The 17,943-nt window shown below is 49.1% G+C and overlaps 1 protein-coding gene across 1 annotated transcript in view; it reads right to left on the bottom strand.

The window, feature by feature from the left end:
• The window catches only part of GRIK4 (glutamate ionotropic receptor kainate type subunit 4), a 137,076-nt gene that overhangs the window by 40,301 nt on the left and 78,832 nt on the right, over positions 1-17,943 (bottom strand). Inside the window, exon 7 of the mRNA XM_075172956.1 lies at positions 5,808-5,969. Within this exon, the coding sequence (XP_075029057.1) occupies positions 5,808-5,969 (162 nt within the window). The remainder of the gene's footprint in view (positions 1-5,807; positions 5,970-17,943) is intronic.

Raw genomic sequence — 17,943 nt, 5'->3', positions numbered from 1 at the left:
GTGACTTATGGCACTTCAGCAGTATCCGCAGCGCCTATTCCTCCCAAAGCCTGATCAGGTTTATTCACTTCTGCCAGTGGCCCTGAAGGGACATTCTCGCCCAGTTCAACCATCCCAACGAACCTTTGGCTTCAATTGCGTTACTAATTGGAACACAGCGAGCCAGACTTAACCCTGCTTGATCTTACTCAGATCAGTGGTAAGACCTCATTGACCACAATGGCCCGGGATTAGGCAGTTAACAAGCAGCACAAAACCTTAAAATGTACAAGCCGGCACAACTTAAAAGGCATGATTCCAGCCCAAAGCTAGCAAAACCCCAAACACTAGTCTAATGGCACCAGTAACCCCTCACTTTTCCAACCCTGGTACAGACTCACATCTGCTCTGTCACATCCTCCTGCACGTACCAGTTTAATCTGCTTTACACAAATAGCATCCGGAGACTCTCCAGTGAGCGCTGAGCAACTTAACTGGCATCTGTCAGTCTTGCATCTCACCCTTCTCCCATGCAACGGGCAGCACCTTTGGTCATATATGTTGAGAGCTTTCTGCTAATAATGATTGACTAGCTCCAGAGCTATGAAGTTTTATTACAGCTATTTTGCAGAAGGTAAAGTGTAACAGCAGAGGAGGTGAGTAGCCTGAGGACGCACAAGGAATTGGCGGCAGAGTGGGAAGAGAAATCAGGTATCCTGTTTCCTATCCTTGCCTCAGCTATGAGATACCACAGTTCCCTTTGCAACAGCAGCAAGCCTCTCTCCTGCGCTTCTTCCCTTCTGTGCGGGGGTAAATCTGCTACTGTTTTTTGCTTAGTATTCACATCTGACCTAAACATTCCCCTCCTGGGAAGCATTTTCCAGAACTTCTTAAAGGAGCTGATATATCCTTCCCCCTACCTTTCTTTTTTACCTTTAATACAAGTTCCTTTCCTAATAGGACCTCTCCAGCCTGTCCTGTCCTCGGCCCCTGTTCCATGAAGCTCTTCAACATATACTTAATTTTAACTGTGGACCGAATCCCATTCAGGTTACAGGATACCATACACAATTAGCAATTGCTTTCCTGAATCAGGAACCATGTTAATACCAGCTGGCCAAATGAAAATGTTACGAGAGCAAACGCAAGCCCTGTGACCCCGAAGTTTCACCATCTCATACCAAATCACAATATTGGCCCAGCATTTTTAATTGTCCCTGTTGGGTTTTCATTTCCATTTTCCCTGAGCAGTTAATGATCTCTTATTAGCTGGTGAGCAAGAGACTTGTAGATCTTAGTGAAGCATTTGACATTATTGATTGGAATATTTTACTCCTTAGCCTTGAACAATTTGTTAGGATTTCTGGCAGCCCCCTTAAGATTCCAAGCAATTTAGGGACTGGGGAGGGGGTTGTGATGCACAGGATCAAGTCCTCTTGGTAGGGAATGGGAGTCCCTCCCATACTCTCAACATACCCCTTTCCCTTTTTTAAAAAGAAATATCACAACTTTCCGCATTTCCATTCCTGATCCTGCTTATTATTTATGCCAGCCATTCCCTGCCCCACTGGGCTCAAAACCAGGCTCCTTTGCCAGCCTCTCAATTTAGTGGGCCCTGGAGCATGGCATGTGGACACATGGGAGCCTGGCAACACAGCAACGTGCGAGTAAACAGACCCATGCCCCTCCTTTTAAACACCTACCTCGATTCCCCCTTCAACATCTCTTGAGCAGCCACCAGGGCTCAGACCTAGGGAGGTTCATGGCTTCACTCTACTCCTTCCTCTGCTCCTCTGGCACCAAAGTCCTCTAAGGCACTCCACATCTCCCCAAGGTCGCTGGTGTGAGATCGTCCTGCTCCACCTCCACCCGCAAGCCCACCAGCAGCGCTGCCGCTCTCCCGTTTGTCTCTCACCTCAACCCAATGCAGCATTTGCTCTGTGGCCCTACACCACCTACCTAGTGGCCATCTCCCTCTGCCACTAGTCACTCGGCAACGCTAATAAATCATCTTCAACACAGCAGGGTAATTTGGGATGCAGGCTCTGTGGAGAAAACCGTTCACAATTACACAGCATTGGAGTGCAGCAGCTCTTCTGGGTTCTTTGGTCCCTCTGGCTTTTGTAGGTAGGCAAGTGTCTTCTCTCAAGGTTAACTGGGGGCGTTAATACAAGCTCACTGCTTCCAGCTATCTCCTGCAGCCCAGAAGGTTCAGATGAGCACTGGGTCACTTCAGCACATCCACTCCGCTGCCCTGCAGGCTCACGTAAGTTAGTGGTGCGGTAAGTGAAGCTGCTTGACTTTGCACTGGAACGGATGCAGAGCAGCCACCTGGTCTCTCATGGCCCTGGGGCCATCACCTTCAGCAGAGGAGTGGAGAGAGAGCTGGAGGCAGCGCCTTTTTAACTTCCTCCAGGCAGATTCAGCAAGGGGGATCTGTCACTGCTCCTGTGTACATCGCCTCAACTTTCTTCATGTCGCCTATAAAACCTCTCACTACTTTTATGTTCTCATTTTAAACCACAGCTTTGTCACTCTGTCACAAAAAGCCAATTTGCCTGTTAACAAATTGATTCTCTTCCTTGCGTGCATCGTCTGATTTGTGCAGATCCCTGTTGTTTTTGTACCGTCTCTGCAATATAAGAGCTCCGTGACAGGCTGCACATGAAAGACTCGGTAAGCTTAGTGGTGGTCCTCCACTCGCAGGTTCACGGGTCTCGGGGGACTTCCCTCTATCCCTACAGCCTAATTCTTGACAATGAAAGTTGCTGATAAAAATTGCCACTTGATGGATGCCTCATCAGAACAAGGCTCCAGAAAAGGGAGCAGATGGTGGGCCGGGCAGACGGGCTCACTGCCACGTTCCCCTTGGCATGCCGGTCAGCTGCACGAGGAGAGGCTGTACCCAAGAACTAAGGAGCGTTGCAGGGTACAACTGCGACACAAAGCCCTGGGAACTACCCACCAACTAGAAAGGGTCAAGAAACAGATCTCCAGCCCTTGTGCACATCAGCTGGCACTGAGGACTATTCTCACCACTGTCTTTAAGACAACTAACGCTACCTGATGCCCTGCGCCTTGGGAGCAGGAATGCCTGAGCTCTACCTCGGTTCACTACAGCTCCTTGCTGGATGCAGCACACCTTCCTCCCAACACCAGATCTACCCCTCTAGAAACTAACAGCAGGTTAAGCATGGTTGAGTGGAAGATCCCACTTCATTTTTTATTTACGTAAATCTCCCACGTAAAGGCCATGTTTAAAGGTAAACTGATCTGCAGGGAAATTCGAACAGGTTTGGCTAGTCTGGGTTTTGCTATGTGCTTTTTTTTTTTCCTTTTCTTCCTAAAATATTATCATCTGTATCTTTGCCCCCAAACATAACACAGAGAATTAAAACCATTAAAATCCTGTGAAATAGACTTTACAATCTGGATTTTATTCAATGACATAAACACTTAATTACAAACATCTGTTTTAGCCTAAATTCTAATTACCTAATCTAGCCATCTGTAATTTGAATGATTTTCTCTGATTTCCTTTCTTTGCAATGTGATTAATGAGAATGGCATTAGAGGAGGCAGCTCCCTCCTCCTTCCTCAGACGCTTTCTCAGCTCTAGCAAGAAAGCCCTGGGATTTTGCAGCTCACAGGAAACCTCCCTCCTGTCACTTCCAGCTGTTGAGATTCCTTTTTTCTTTTTAGTATGAGCTATCCCGCAAAATATCTGCTTCCCAGGACTAAAAGGGGAAGTTCTTACACAGAGAGATGCTCTCTGGGAGATGAGACCTGCCAGATTTCCAACGGCAGAGCAATGCATGGCAAAATGGTACTGGATTTCCCTTGCAGACACGAAAGAGGAAACACGTGCCCTGCCTGGGAATATTTCACTTCACCTCTGCTCTGTACCTTCACCACCTAGGGCAAGGCACTTTTCTCACCACCTGGGACATGGCACATTGGTGACAGGAGCCTTGCTACGAACGTAGAGTGAACCTTCGCATCATCAAAAAGAAATCATCTTTTGGTTAAGACTCTGCATTAGGGTTTGGGAGAACTGAACCCATTTTCCAATCGTGCTGTAGATTCCCTGACTCTGATCAAACAGGAAAAGTCGCTTCCCTTCCATGCCTCAATTTCCCATTTGTACACCACAATAACAGTCCCTCCTGAGCCACTGACCACCACCTAGCACGAGGGGAGCGACCCAGCACAGCCAGGAGCAGCCACACGGCAGGTGCTTGGGAAGCCACTGCAGCGCCCGGGAAGGTCCCCTGAGGACAGCAGGGCTGGAGCGGTTTAGATCAGGGCGATGCAGTGTGGCTGAGCACCCTCCCTCTAGGCGTGTCCTTGGGAAGAAGCCTGTTGTATGGCTGATTGTGCTTTATGAATGAATGAGAAGAGCAACCAGATGGCTTCATATTACACTGATGGGTGATGTAGGCTCAGGCTCACAAACCAAACAGCTCCATTCAGCCCTGCACTCCTTCAAAAAAAAGTGCTGCAATGGGGCATACTCTTACATCCTTTCACCTGCAGACTTTGCTGGTTGTTCAAGAAAACACACGGTAAGAAGCGCAATGAGATCAATTATTTCCCCATCACGCCTGCAACGCTCCTGTTCCTACTGTCTTCTGTTTGTACTATTAGAAGGAAATTTATTTTTCATGCCTCAGAACAGTCCCTGCAACTGTCATCCAAAGAGGAAGCTTCCTGGTAGCAATCTGCAGAGATTTAGCAGGGCAGACAGCAAGCTCGCTGCAGCCGCCTCCACCCAGGAGGGCTGGGAGGAGGGAGAGCAGGATGGTCCCAGGCACGTACCAACCACGGCCAAGCCAATAGGATGTGGGCACAAAGCGCAAAAAGCTCCTTATTTTGCCTGCCTAAGATCACTTTGTAGTGATAATAAGGAGGTTTTCAGCAGTACACAGCTGCCTCAGCTTGTCAAGGGGACTCTGAGTTCATTAAAAATGATGCAAAGGGTTCCAATGACGGCATTTTCTCTCTCCCCTCCCCCAGCTCCAGCCGCGGCCCCCTGCACCCCCGATTTGGCAAACCTTCCCAGTTATTAAGAGTCCCTAGGGAAGATTTCAGTGCTGATCTGCACGCTCATCTAGGAGATGTTAGAGCACGCAACAACACAGCCCCTTGGCATCTGCCTAAGCCCGGCCCTTTCTATGCTATTTGCATCCAGACTCCCTCTTCCTCAAGCCATTTTCCCATGCACAGGGACAAACTTCACAAGGGAGACACTGAATCAAGGCTGTATCATCCCCTGCATTCACATACTAAATATAATTCAAATTAAGATTAGGCTTGAATTTAAAGCTGTACAGCCATTCCAGTACAGACAAGCCCTCTAAAGCTCCATACCCACATGCTTCCTCAAGGTTCCTTTGGGTGACCACAGGCTTTCAGGATCGCCTTAATATTCTCCAGACCAGGAGGCTCCCCTGTAAGTCCCAGCTTGACACCTCAAGTCCTCTCCCACCTACTTAACTCAACTAAGGTGCTCTGTCTGGTTCATTCTTCCCATTCCTGGGCCGCCATCTCCCCAAGACCGACAACCACAAAAGCCAAGCCAAGGTACAGCAGTACACCAGCAGCCTGGTGATGTGCCCGAGCTCTTTAGCACAAGGTTACCTGGATTAAATACCATGCACCCATACACTTGAGACCAGAGTTTATACCTCTGCATGGTCTTCACTCACACTGCATCGCCAGTGTCTGCTCAGAACCAGCCTGCAGCTCTTTTCACGAGGTTTTCCTGATGGGCTATAGCAGGTTCTGACTCAGGGAGGCTGTGGACGATGGGAATGAATTTTACTTACTGCTGGCCCAGTGAAAGGAGCGTGATCGCAGTTCTCCTGCCAGGACTGGTTGAGGCTCTGGACAAACTCTTGGAAGAAAGCGTGAGACTGGTTGAAAATGGAAAATCCCAGGATGTTGACTCGGTCGTCCAGCAGGCTGTCCAGGTGCTGGAGGGAAAACTCCTAAAGCAGCCCAAACCAGAAAACAGGATTAGGGAAGAAAACAGGCACCAAAATCTTCAGAACCACTCAATACCGTTGAAGAGAAGACGTGACCACGCAGCTACAAGAACCTGCACGTGGAACCTACCACCTCCAAGTTGGGCTGAAATCCACCCACCGGCCGGTAAGGAGGAGCCTGGGTGCTAACCATGGCTCGACTCAGCGGGCTGCCTGTCTCAGGCTTTTAATGAAGATGTCAGCCAAGTCCAGTACTTTATGGGCCAAGCTCCACAAAAAGACCAAAACCCCTCCAAAGAGGGTTCTGGGAACTTTTCATGTCTGAGCTGTGGTTCCTGCCAACCCTGCCCGAGTGTGGTGTTATTCTTTGTGGCTTATAAACCAACTCTTCTGACAGGAGGTTCCCTGTAACACAGAGCTTACAGCGCAGGCAGGGAGGTGGGTGATATTTTTCAGACGAAGCCAATAACCTGCTATAACTGGCCAGAGAAGGTCAGCTCTGTTGTGGGAGGTCCAGAGCACAGAGCTCCTTAGCAGATTTACACTTCCCAAGCAACGCTCTCTCCAAGGCGCTCCCAGAAAAAGATCCCTGCTTTGTTCCCCATGAAAACACCTCTGCGCCTGGGTATCGCTACGGCTGAGAGCCCCAGACAGCGCGAGCACACGGGCAACGGTTCTCCTTCCAAACCTGGGGCAGGAGGGAACCCCAGGCCGCCAAGACCACCAGACTGTGGAGACCCATGTCTGGAGAGAAACTAATGTCTTGTCTTTACTATTTTTACTTTCCTCTGAGAGCGCGCTGAACTGGACCCCAGCCTGGGTGGCAAACATTATCTGCTGAGTGAAGTTGCTTTACCACCACCATAGCCAATTCAGGGATACAAAGTTTAAACTGTTAAATTAACTCAGTTCCTCCCCACAGGGCAATCCTGCCCTCCTCCTTCGTGCCATCAGGTGCCAGGAGGAGATGCCAATCACGGGACATCCTAATGCCCCTGCGGAGGGTGGGAAGGTGCTTTGACTGTGGGCTTTGGTCCAGGGCCCATCCTCTTGCATTTCTGAAGAGCAAAGTGGTAAGATGTATAAAAATGACTGTATGAAAAAAAAAAATAAAAGCAAAAAGGGAGAGCTCTATTCTGCTACTCACGTCAATGGAAGCAGTTACACGACAAAGCCAGTTTCCTGGAGCAGAGTCCAGCCCTCCTTGTCCTATTAGCAGAAAATAATGGTGCCTTCCCCACTAATTTCTCTTTTGCTAATTGCTACAATGGAGTGAGAAGGTGGGAGTAATAGTTTCAGAAACTGCTGGATACCCATTCTCTTCCATCACTAATACGAATGTCTTTTGGCTCTGTGGACTATGAGAGCTCTGCGAGTCAAGTCATTTTTTATCTTTCCTGCGTATGCGTGCACGTAGGAACAATGTCTGTAAATCTCCAAAACATGGAGTTACAAGACTATTCCAGCACGGCAAACTCCCACGAGAATGTGATCAGACACAGGATTAAGTGCATTTTGGACACAACCGCATTAACGTTAGGTAACATGAAATTGCCTGTGAACTATTGATTCATTTGAATGATATTATCCTCCTGCCTTCCTGACAGGTTATCCATTTACCCACAGCATCCTGTCAACCCGCGCAACGAGGGCAGATGGCTAATGATGACCTGGGCCCGAGGAGATCCTGGATGCAAGCGGAGCAGCAGGAGATACGTTGAGCCCCTGCAAAATACTACCTCCCCCCAGCCTCAGCCAGGAGGCAAACTGCTCGGGGCACAACACAAGCAGCTGCCCGACTGCCCTCTTGGCTTCGTTACAGCAGAAGGAAAATGAGATGTTATGTACCAAAACAGCCACAGAGTCCAAGGCGTCAGTCCCAGGCCAGACTGCCCCAATCTCAAGGAAGCTGAAATTAGTGCCTTTATTTATTACGCCTTTTCTCCCCTGAAAAAACTTCTCAGCTTTTGAGGTTGCTCAGGCCCTGGCAGGTTTGCTACGCTCTACTCCTTGAATTAGCAATTCCTGGGTGAGGGAATGAGCCCCACTGGTCTCAACTCACATGGGGGAAACCGAGGCAGAGGCGCGATTTGCCCCGGTCACGCAGCAGTCGCAAGGCTGAACCCACGAGTACAGCCTGCTCGGGCTGGCTGAGTGACGGGGCCAGTCCCAGCCCCCGGCTCGGCTCCCTGGGCAGCTTTTGGGAAGGACCCCTGTCCGCAATTTCCTGGGGAAATTCCCGTGCCCCGCCAAGGATGGAGGCAGCTGCCGGGGCTCGCTGCCTGACAAAGCGGTCGCAGGCAGACCCGGGCACGCTCCCCCCGGAGTCAACAATTTGCTCTGGTTCAAAGGTTAACAGCATCTTTTTCCTAGCTCCAATTAGTGGTAGATGGTCATTGCAAGCTTTGGTCTTCTACAGCCAACGCTCTCCGTATCTGTCTTTTTCTAGGCAAGCCTTCAGCTGCACAAACCCTCATTTCTGTTGCTGTCACGCTCATAAAGCATCCACCTCCGTAACACACAGGGATGGCATGGCCTGTACACGACTCTTTCCCTGCACTGCTCCCTGTCCCTTCCCTCCGCTCCAGCTCCAACCCTCTGCCTTTAAATGTTTCTCCCTCAGACGTGCACACGAGCGTTCTGCGAGCCCAGGGCAGAAAGAAGGAAATGAGCCATGAGCTGCCTATGCAATGAGATGGAGACAAACCGTCCTTGGGGGACACACTTCATTTGCAACGGGACAAGAGAGATTTGGTAAGGTCAGGCTCGCTACGGAGGGCAACGGGGTGAGAGCATCCGGATACTTCAGTAGCTGCCGGCTCAGCTTCTGTCCCTGTTTGGTTTTTTCCTTTCCTACACGGTCATTCACCACGCTTGACATTTCCAAACCCACGCTTTGCAAACACAAACTCGTTTGCCATTCAAGGTCTGCACCACTCAGCTGACTTCCAGAGCTTGATGCCCCATCCGTCAGCCCTGGTCCTTCCTCCCGCCCTGCCCTCCCGATGGCGAGCGACGGCCGAGCCTCTGATGCTGCCTGGCAAGAGGCGAGCGTGGTCAGGAAAAGGGAAAAAAAAGGAAAAAAGGGGAAAAAAAGGAAACCCCTGTTCTTGGAGATGATCTCAGATGGCTCCTCTCACCATGTGTTTGCATGCAAGCGTTAACGCATTTACCTTTTCAAAGATCGGGTTGAGGTAGAGAAATACTGTTCGTATTTGAGAAGCGAGACTCAGACACGTGAATGGCTCTGTAGCGGGTGCACAGGGATTCGGTGTCAGATCCAAGGATTTCTCTTTGAGACGAACTGAAGCTGACTTTTGCCTAAGCTAGGAAAAATTTTAAACAGTCCGAGCACAACTATGATATACATACCTGACCTTGCCTTGACTGCTAGAGAAAGCTGGTGGGGCTAGTGCTTACGCAAGAACAGTTTCACAGCCGCCATCTCCTCTCTCTTCCTTACCCGCAGTGCTGGCTAGTACTTTTGCAGGCTAGAAGATAGCTTTCCAACGCACTAAGAGCAAGGAGCCATTAGGAAAATAACTCACACTTGTCAGCAGATTCTGTTTAATGGGGGACTCCAAGCCCTGGTGCGCCTTGTCCTAGCCTCCTCCCTCTGCACAAATACAGTTTTGTAACCACCTACTCCCAGGCAAGATCAGGGTACCTGGTGAACACAAGAGGGTGCGAATCAAAGAGATGGGTGCAAACAGCATTTCCCTCATTACCTCCTATTTCACTGCCAATGGATTTTTTCCCCTCCCTACACTGGAACAATTGCAACAGTTGACCAGCACTTTGCCCTCGGTCTCCGTCCAGCTCCTTTATGCCAACCAGTGCAACCTGAGGCACAGAGAAGACCATCAAAAATCACGTCAAGGCTAATTTCAGGTACACCAATCCTGGCTGCTTGAATTCTTCCCCCTCTTTCGGTCTGGTTTTTAAAGCACCCACCAAAAGTCAATATTCTGTTTCATGAGATCTCAGAAAAAGTAGGCCCTGAGGGTCTGCAGCCAAAGTTAATGGAGTTTTACAGAAGAAAAATCCCCAGGCTTTGCTCAAATCACAGCAAATTCTGCAGCAGCACCAGGCAATTACAGTGTAGATTTTCTGACTTCTACTACAGGGCTGCACCACTAAATATGTGCTGTTAAATAACAACACTTAGCAATTCTATGGCACTCTATATTTTCAAAGTGCTAGGCACACATTAGCTAATTGAATACAAAGGGGTTCCCTGGGAGACAGCACTGGAGGAGTTATTAGAGGATGAAGTCACTCCTGGGTTTCTGTGCTTCATGCGGCACTCGACCTGCATTCTCACTTTACAGCAGCAGACAAAACCTATGGAGTGACCCGAACATTTAGATCATTGGAAGAACCTGGCTAATAAAAGCCACGCAGCCAAGCTCTGTAATTCATGATTTTAAAGCCACGAGCTTGGATTTTCTGGCATCGCTAGCTGTGAGTTACGATCGGAAGATTTACAGGCCATAGTCTCCATTCCATTAGGAACATAAACCCGTAAGGTACAAGCGTATTACTCAGGGCAAGCCTCTTGATTTGCACGTTCGGATCGTGTGCCAGCCGATCCCGACCAGGACTCGGCACCCGCAAGCCCTCTCCCACCTCAGCCCCCACTGGTGACGGGGCTCCCGCAGCGCACCGGTGGGTTTCTGATGGAAATCCCCCTCCTGCCCTGCCCGTTTCACTCCGGCTCCGCAACGCAACACAGCAACATGCTGCTCCTCACATTGTCACAGCCCAATGCTGTGGCAGTGTACAAAATCACTGCTGCCTTGCCCCGTGGGTGGGCCAGGAAATTATTATGCCCAGAATACAGAGGAGGAAACTGAGGCACAGAGCAAAACATGGCAAGCAATTAAAAACCTGACAGCACAATTCAGCCTAAAGGAAACATGGATTAACAACATACCTTACAATGCAAAGTGTCAAAGCCAGCATTCATATTTAAGCATGTAGTTAATGAAGTATCCTCCCAAACCTGCACCTAAGTGATCCACTCCCAGACTAAAGTAGACCCCACAAATGATGGCCAGGTCTTGCCTCACTACTGGCCCCACTCCCACCGATCACACCCTCCCTCCCAAGTCTGGGAAGAGGCTGGAGACTTCTGTGTGGAAAGGGCCAGGCGAGCAGGGGATTATTAGTGTCATACAGGCTGCCTGAGAAGCAAATGGTTTTTAAAGTGTGGAGCTGCGAACCCTCGAGACTCCCCGGCACTGCCACGCTGTGGTCTCACTTCAACGAGTGGCTCCTGGTAATTGCTCACCCCGCAGCGGCGAGATGGCCAGTTTGCTATTCAGCACTCTGCATCAGCTATTGAGCTCCTTCCAGCTTTATCGATTTAGCTGGTGATATTGCTCTGCATCCTATTTGTGTGCGCAGAACCTCACTCCCTGACTCAATTCTTATCACATTTTTAGTAACCTAGATCACCCGGGAGGCAGGGAGACGGCAACCACTACCTGCACACTGGAGACAAGTATAAAAATGGGCTCGTTTCATTTTTAGTGATGCCAAGACCTTCCCACACCCTGCTCGACCTCACCCCATCCCAAGCCCCTGGAATGAAAAGGATATGCTCAATTCAACCTACACTGACAGTAAGACGTCCCCCTCCCTCCCTCCTCTTTCTTGCTCACACACACACGTGGTTATCTTCCTCTCTTAATTACTGCCAGGACTTTATTGGATTTTTGGATCTGCTGATTAGCAGCCTCCAAAACACCCTCTGACGCTGCCGTTGCCCAATGCTCAGCAGGAGAAACTCCTGGTGCTGTAAGCTCAGCAGGCTGCATTGACCTCATTTCCCTCGGTCCCAGCCAAGGATCCGGCCCTCTGACGGCAGCAAAGGCTGATTTACACCAGGCACAGGCTCGCCGTGGGTCCAGAACACGCTGTACTGTTCCTTCTCTATTTTTATGTGGGATGGGAAGGAGAATACTGGGCCAAGGCTTCCATTTCTCTATTAAGCCCTCACTCTGGCAAAACTTCCATTTCAAGAGAATTTGGTGCTTAGAAAAGCTGCCCCCCTCCAAGCCCAGACTTTCAATTCCCATACTGGGATTGCCTGGCAGCTTTTATGCAAGGGCCAAACCTTCAGCCAGTGCAAAGTCAGCGCAGTGACTTCACTGCTGACATCACTGGATGCCAGTGTGCGTCATTATTCACCATTTTAGGGTTAACCAGCGGAGATAAAGTATCTCAGCTCCCGGTTCTTTGGGCAAACAAAACTCTCTCCCGGCAGTCTCTCCCCAGGCCAGGGGTGGCAGGACTAGTACACTTAGTCCAAAGGGGCAGGAGTACCATCCTGGTCCTGTTGACACTGAGCAGGTCTGGTGCCACTGCTCTGCAGTTACTCCAGGTTTTCACAGTTCAGGCCCAAACCCCATGTTGAGTCCAGAGCAAGACTCGCTGACAGAGGGGAGCAGAAGGACTACTCTTCCTCCAGGGACACTCAAACAAATGGCTAAAACATGGATTCTTTGCAAGAAGCTTGAAAAGACTTTAGGCTCCTGTGTCACTGAGGTCCCCTACAGTGCTCTCGTACTGATGGAGATCATTAACAGCAGCAAGAGTACAAGAAGGAAGAAAAACGTGCAAATCAACAAAGGACACAAAACACAAATTAATGTGAATGGCTTTCCCAGGAGACTGGTGGTACCTCCCACCCTCCTCCGTAACAGAGGCACACCAGGGACTGCCATCCGAGCATCACTACCGACCTTGCGCGTGGCTGCGTGCTCCTTACGTGACTGGGACATTTGGCCCCTGCAACGGTCAGTTCTTCACAGTCTGGCACCAGTGACCAATTTCTCCCCTGAGATCATCGGGCTTCCTCTGTTAGATGTAGCAGTGGAGAAAATACCTGCCTTTGCCTCTCTGGATCCTGTTGCCCTCAGGGCTGAGTTGCCGAGTCTTTTAATCATTCCTAAGCTCCTCTAAGAACACATTTATTTATTTACTCAAGTGGACAATATTATGTTAAGTGCTTTATGGTTTTCTTGAAAGGCTCAGTTTATTTATAAACTATTGACAGAGTCAATAAGTTTATAATGGGCCACATGTGAAAATCAATTTCTCTGGAAGAAAAAAAAAGTCATCACAGCAACAAATTGTGGCCTTTTAAGTAGGTAAGTGGATGTGGGAGATCTACCCAAGGCACTGTTATTCAGTCATTCATGTAGTTAAAGAGGAACTGTGATCTCAATGAACTCAGGGACAATTTAGGGGAACTGCCCATATATAATCTGCTTGCTCTTACAAAGTTGACGCATCACACAAGCATCAGTGTGCCACGTACTAGTAAGGATGGGTCTTTTACCTCCTCATGCAAGGAGAGCTATTAAATTTTGGAGGCTGTTCTTCAAACGAGAGCACTTTAGGAAAATACATTGCCCACATCCTTACTGAAAGCAATTTACTTCAACTTCTCCGCGGGGAGCCTGAAGAGTGACAAACCCTCAAAGAGCAAAGAGGTCAAGTGCTAATGTTGGGACCTGAAAAGTACGGCTCTTGGAAAACAAGGGGTAGAAAGTCTGAAAGAGAAATAGGACAAGACAGCATGAGGGCAGAGGAAAAGAGAGGGGTTTGCTCTCACATCAGAAGGCCTGGGCTGTAATTGAAAGAATGATTTACTCAAGAACTGGAAATCAAGCACAGGATGGACTCTGAACAACGCATAAAGAAGACCCAGACAGGTAAGGTAGCACAGGCAGCAAAACGCAGGGAGGTACAGTTATTGCTTCGTCTAAATCCTCCTTTTCTCATGCTAACTAGAATGAGGAGAGATTGCTTTGGCATCCTTGCAAAAACCTGATTTGTTTGCCCTGCTACCACATGCCACTGAAAATATGAACCATAAATCCAGGGAATAATCGGGGCTCTACAAAAAGGTTTGCATCTACTGGGAATCAGGAAGGCTGGCTGGACTGCAAGGTAAAATTTCTCACAGCGTAACAAGAGAGTCCACTTTCTTGACTTGCGCAAGGGAGAGCGAGGGTGCTTGCGGCCAGCCGACCTGGTGCAGCGAGGCCAAACACCACGGCCCGTGCTGGCGCTCACGCCGCAGAACCAGACGTGGAAAGAGAAGATCATTTCACCAAGAGAAGGTAATTTCACAAAGCAGGACTAAAAACCTAAGCTCTACAGTCCCAGCCATAAGTAACCCATAGTCCGCTTTCCCTCTGCTTTACTTTACATCATTCCCTCCTTCCAAAGGATGTTACCATAATGGCAAGCTACCGCTGAAACGTGTGATTTTTGTCTGGCTGATTTGGACACTAGTTTCCCCACCAGTTCCAACGGGGCATCCAGAGCGACAATTCGGCTTTGAAAACCTCATCCTGTATGAAGACCAACCTCTTTAGAAATCACTAACAAAGAAGAAAAAACAGGAAACAAAAAAACCAAACCCAAACTGATTTATCTGGTCTCTGGAAATTGAATACGGCAGCTGTTTTATCAGCAACAACACCTCCGCACAATATTGTCAGGGAACAAAACTGCATCCAATGAATAGAGCATCTGACTCAAGGCACTAGTAAAACTCCTTTACACCTTCCTTCTTACAGTAATAATTTTAATTGTTTCAATTATTTCCATCTAATCTCTTTGATAAATGTTTTGAAATTTAAACCCAGCCTGAGGTCCATAAGTTATATGAAAAAAAAAAAAAAAGAGAGGGGGGGAAAAAAAGACAAACCCGACAAGCTACACAGAATTAACAAGCTAAAAGAATTAATTGTAGCACAGGATTTTGGAGGCATCTAACACCCCTCCTGCTTTGCACTGTTGATTTCAAGGATTTCCAGCACTAGGAGGAACATTTTTTTCTACGCACAACAGCCTGCTTGCAATGCTGTATTTATGCACTGGCATTATTATTATTATTATTACTACTACTACTACTACTACTATTATTATTATTATGGAGCACACCATCGCCCTTTTACAGAGTCATAAGCTGTGTGGATCCACAGAAACCCTGTGCCCTGCCGGGGAGCTGGGAAGGGACGATGAGCAGCTCTGAGCTCATCTCAGCACTGCACAAGCCAAGGCGCAGGGAGCAGCTGGCCACTGGGTCAGCGTTTGCCATTCATCACCGGGAAATTTCAGCCCTCCCAAGAAGGGTAAGCCCCAGAGGAAGGGAGTTTATCACCGTGCGGAGATGCCATAAAGAAACCTGGGTCAAATTGGGATTTTTTTGCAAGGGGACTGAGGACAAGGGGTGCTCAGTTGCCACGAGAACCCCGTACACAGATGATGGACGTGGGGAAGAAAAATGCAACAGACTTGCTCTGTTCTGCGAGTTTCATTAGGGCTCCTGGAAAATTTGTTGAGCTTCTGTTGCTGACAAAAAGGGTCCCTTGAGCTGGCTGAAGGAGGCTGATAATGAATTCGCACGCAGTAAATTAGCCTGTGGATATTTTTACATCAGGCTACTCGCCTCGGCTCCGATGGAAATGCACTGGGGGCCCAGGACTTCCTCCTCATTTGCTCCCGCAATCTCCTGCCAAAGGCTGGCATCTGCTTTCACACACCGCTCTGCCTTCCCGATGAACGGCAGGGAGAGCAACGCTGACGCTATCTGCAGTCATCAGGCTGGCTACGGAGGAGCCGTCACCCCCGAATCGCTCTCCCCGTGACTGGCACCAGGGGTGTTGCAGCAACTTGCCTCCATCTAACACTCCGCAGAGAGAAGAGCTGCGACACACAACTAGCTGTCGGATGGGATGTGCTTATTAAATAGAATTAATGCTAGAAGACAGAAACAGAATTCCCCTCTAGTGCCGCAGGGCAGGTGTTTAATTCAGCATTTTATCCCCTTTTCTCTTCTTTTTTTGCGTCTCCAAGCAGCTTAATGCTATACAGACTATCTATTCCCTTTCTGATGGGTTCTCCCTCCATTTAAAACCATCTTTTTCCTTGCTCCCCTTGACAGCAGTTCACTATGATTTTATCTTTTCTATTAGGCAGTGATTGCAAAACCTCAGAGGGTTCATTAGGAGCTTGATAATCCCTCCAGATTTATTAGTCTAAATTGCTCACTCCCATCTCTCATCCCCATTTAAATATTACTAATTTCCTTAAACATCTCTTCCATCTGCCCAGATTTTGCGTGATGTCACCTTTCTTTAACGGTCCCTGCCAAAAATCCAGTTAGTTCTGCTGAGGGCTGGTCTTTTGGACAAAGTGGTAAAATAACCTGGGTAAACAGATTAATATCCTGTGAGAGTGAATGGCAACAAAACTCATTTCTTTCTCACCTGCCTCACCTGCCATAACTGCATTACACTAGATGAATGGGTTTCAAAGACAAATTTCATCTCTTGACCTCGAGCAAATGCTTAATCACACCCATGCTCAAAACTAGTGTGGCGGTGGCAGTGGGGAGCTTAATTTTTACAGTTAATTCTGTTGTCCGAGCACCACCTATGAACACAGGCTCCACTGTGCTGGTGATGCGCAAATAGAAATCCCTTACTACGTGCATAGTGCCAGTCCGTGGGGTGCACAGCGACTGCCGTGACCGGGGAGGGCAAGTGGAAGAAGAAACAGTTGTTGGGACCAGAGGGCAACGGGAAAACTACTTGCTGGGACTGGGAAATGACTGGAGTGGTTTAGCGTTGTGAGCAGGATCTGATGGGGACGGCCACTGTCCCTTAGCTGCTCTACCAGCAGCACCAGCACAGCTACACCCTGACTCGGGGCTGGCACTCGGGGTGAGAAATCCCAAAGCAGCAGCCACTGCCTTAAAATAAGTGACCTTCACCTCCTGAGGCCGCAGCTCTTCCCCCAGTCTCCACCACTGGCTGATCCCCTCCAGGTACATCCCTTCCTTTTGCTTTCCTGCCCAGTGCCGATTGTTTGCATGGGGATAAACAGGAGCAGTGAAGCTTGTTCTTGCTGGACTGATACTGAGCAAGGTTAAGACCTATGGATCGAGCACTAAGCAGGAATCAGAATGCTATTAGTTCAGGTAGGAAGCTTGTGGCTTTTTCTATTTCTTGCATTTTTCTCTTTTCTGACATCTCCTTTCCCTATCTCTTTTCCATTCTCTGTACCAATTGCTCTCTTGGCTTTCAACCCCTCCATTTCACTCCTTCCCCCTCCTCCTCCCCACTCCAGCTCTCCTGCCTACATGTTTGGCTCCATCCGTTCCCGTCTGTCTCCCACCCAAACACAAAGTGTGATTCAGCTCTCGGCTTTCCTGGCACACGCACACCCTGGCATAAATATTAATAGAAATTAGAGAATATGAGTATCATTTGGGGTTGGAAGGCACCTCCACTTAATCATCCAGCCCATCCTGCCGCACTCAGGTTTCCATCGTCCCCACACCAGCATTAATAGGTAGGTATCTGGTCTCCCCGGCCGTAGCATTTCCCCCACGCCACTTGGCAGCCTGTTCCAGAGCCTTGTAGCTGCTGCAGCAAGAGAAGTTTCTCTGATGTTTATTTTGGGTTTCCCCCTGCTGCCGCCTAAGCCCATTACTCCTTGTTTAGCACAGTACTCGGGGATTTAACCACACGATCCCCCCATTAATGTTATTAGTAGCTATAAAGCCAAATCACCAGGGGCCATGCTGAAGATATACCCTGCTCTGCCTCTCAACATTTATGGTATCATCCTTCCTTTGTCTTACACAGCTGCTCTCAGAGGCGCAGCAGAAAAGCACGGGGCCGTGGTGCCCGCTGCACGCACGCCCCAGCACAGCTTGCCCTTCTCCCCCACACGGGGAACTGACACCTCCAGCATAACCCTCCTGAGCCCTCGGTCAGGAACCGCTGGTGCTTCCCACGGGCCCGCACATCTCATCGCGCCGGCTCCGGCCGCAGCGTCGACAAATCCTGCCTTCGGCAGCTGCACGGGATGGATCGGTGCCGCCGGGCACCTGTCGGCTTTCACCTCCCGAAGGCCGGGGCAAGACTTCCCCTGCCTGATGCTCAGG

The sequence above is a fragment of the Calonectris borealis genome, chromosome 24 (genome assembly GCF_964195595.1).
Source record: "Calonectris borealis chromosome 24, bCalBor7.hap1.2, whole genome shotgun sequence".
Taxonomy (NCBI): Eukaryota; Metazoa; Chordata; class Aves; order Procellariiformes; family Procellariidae; genus Calonectris; species Calonectris borealis.
The sequence above is the reverse complement of the archived record's forward strand: the minus strand, read 5'-3'. Positions and strand labels throughout refer to the sequence as shown.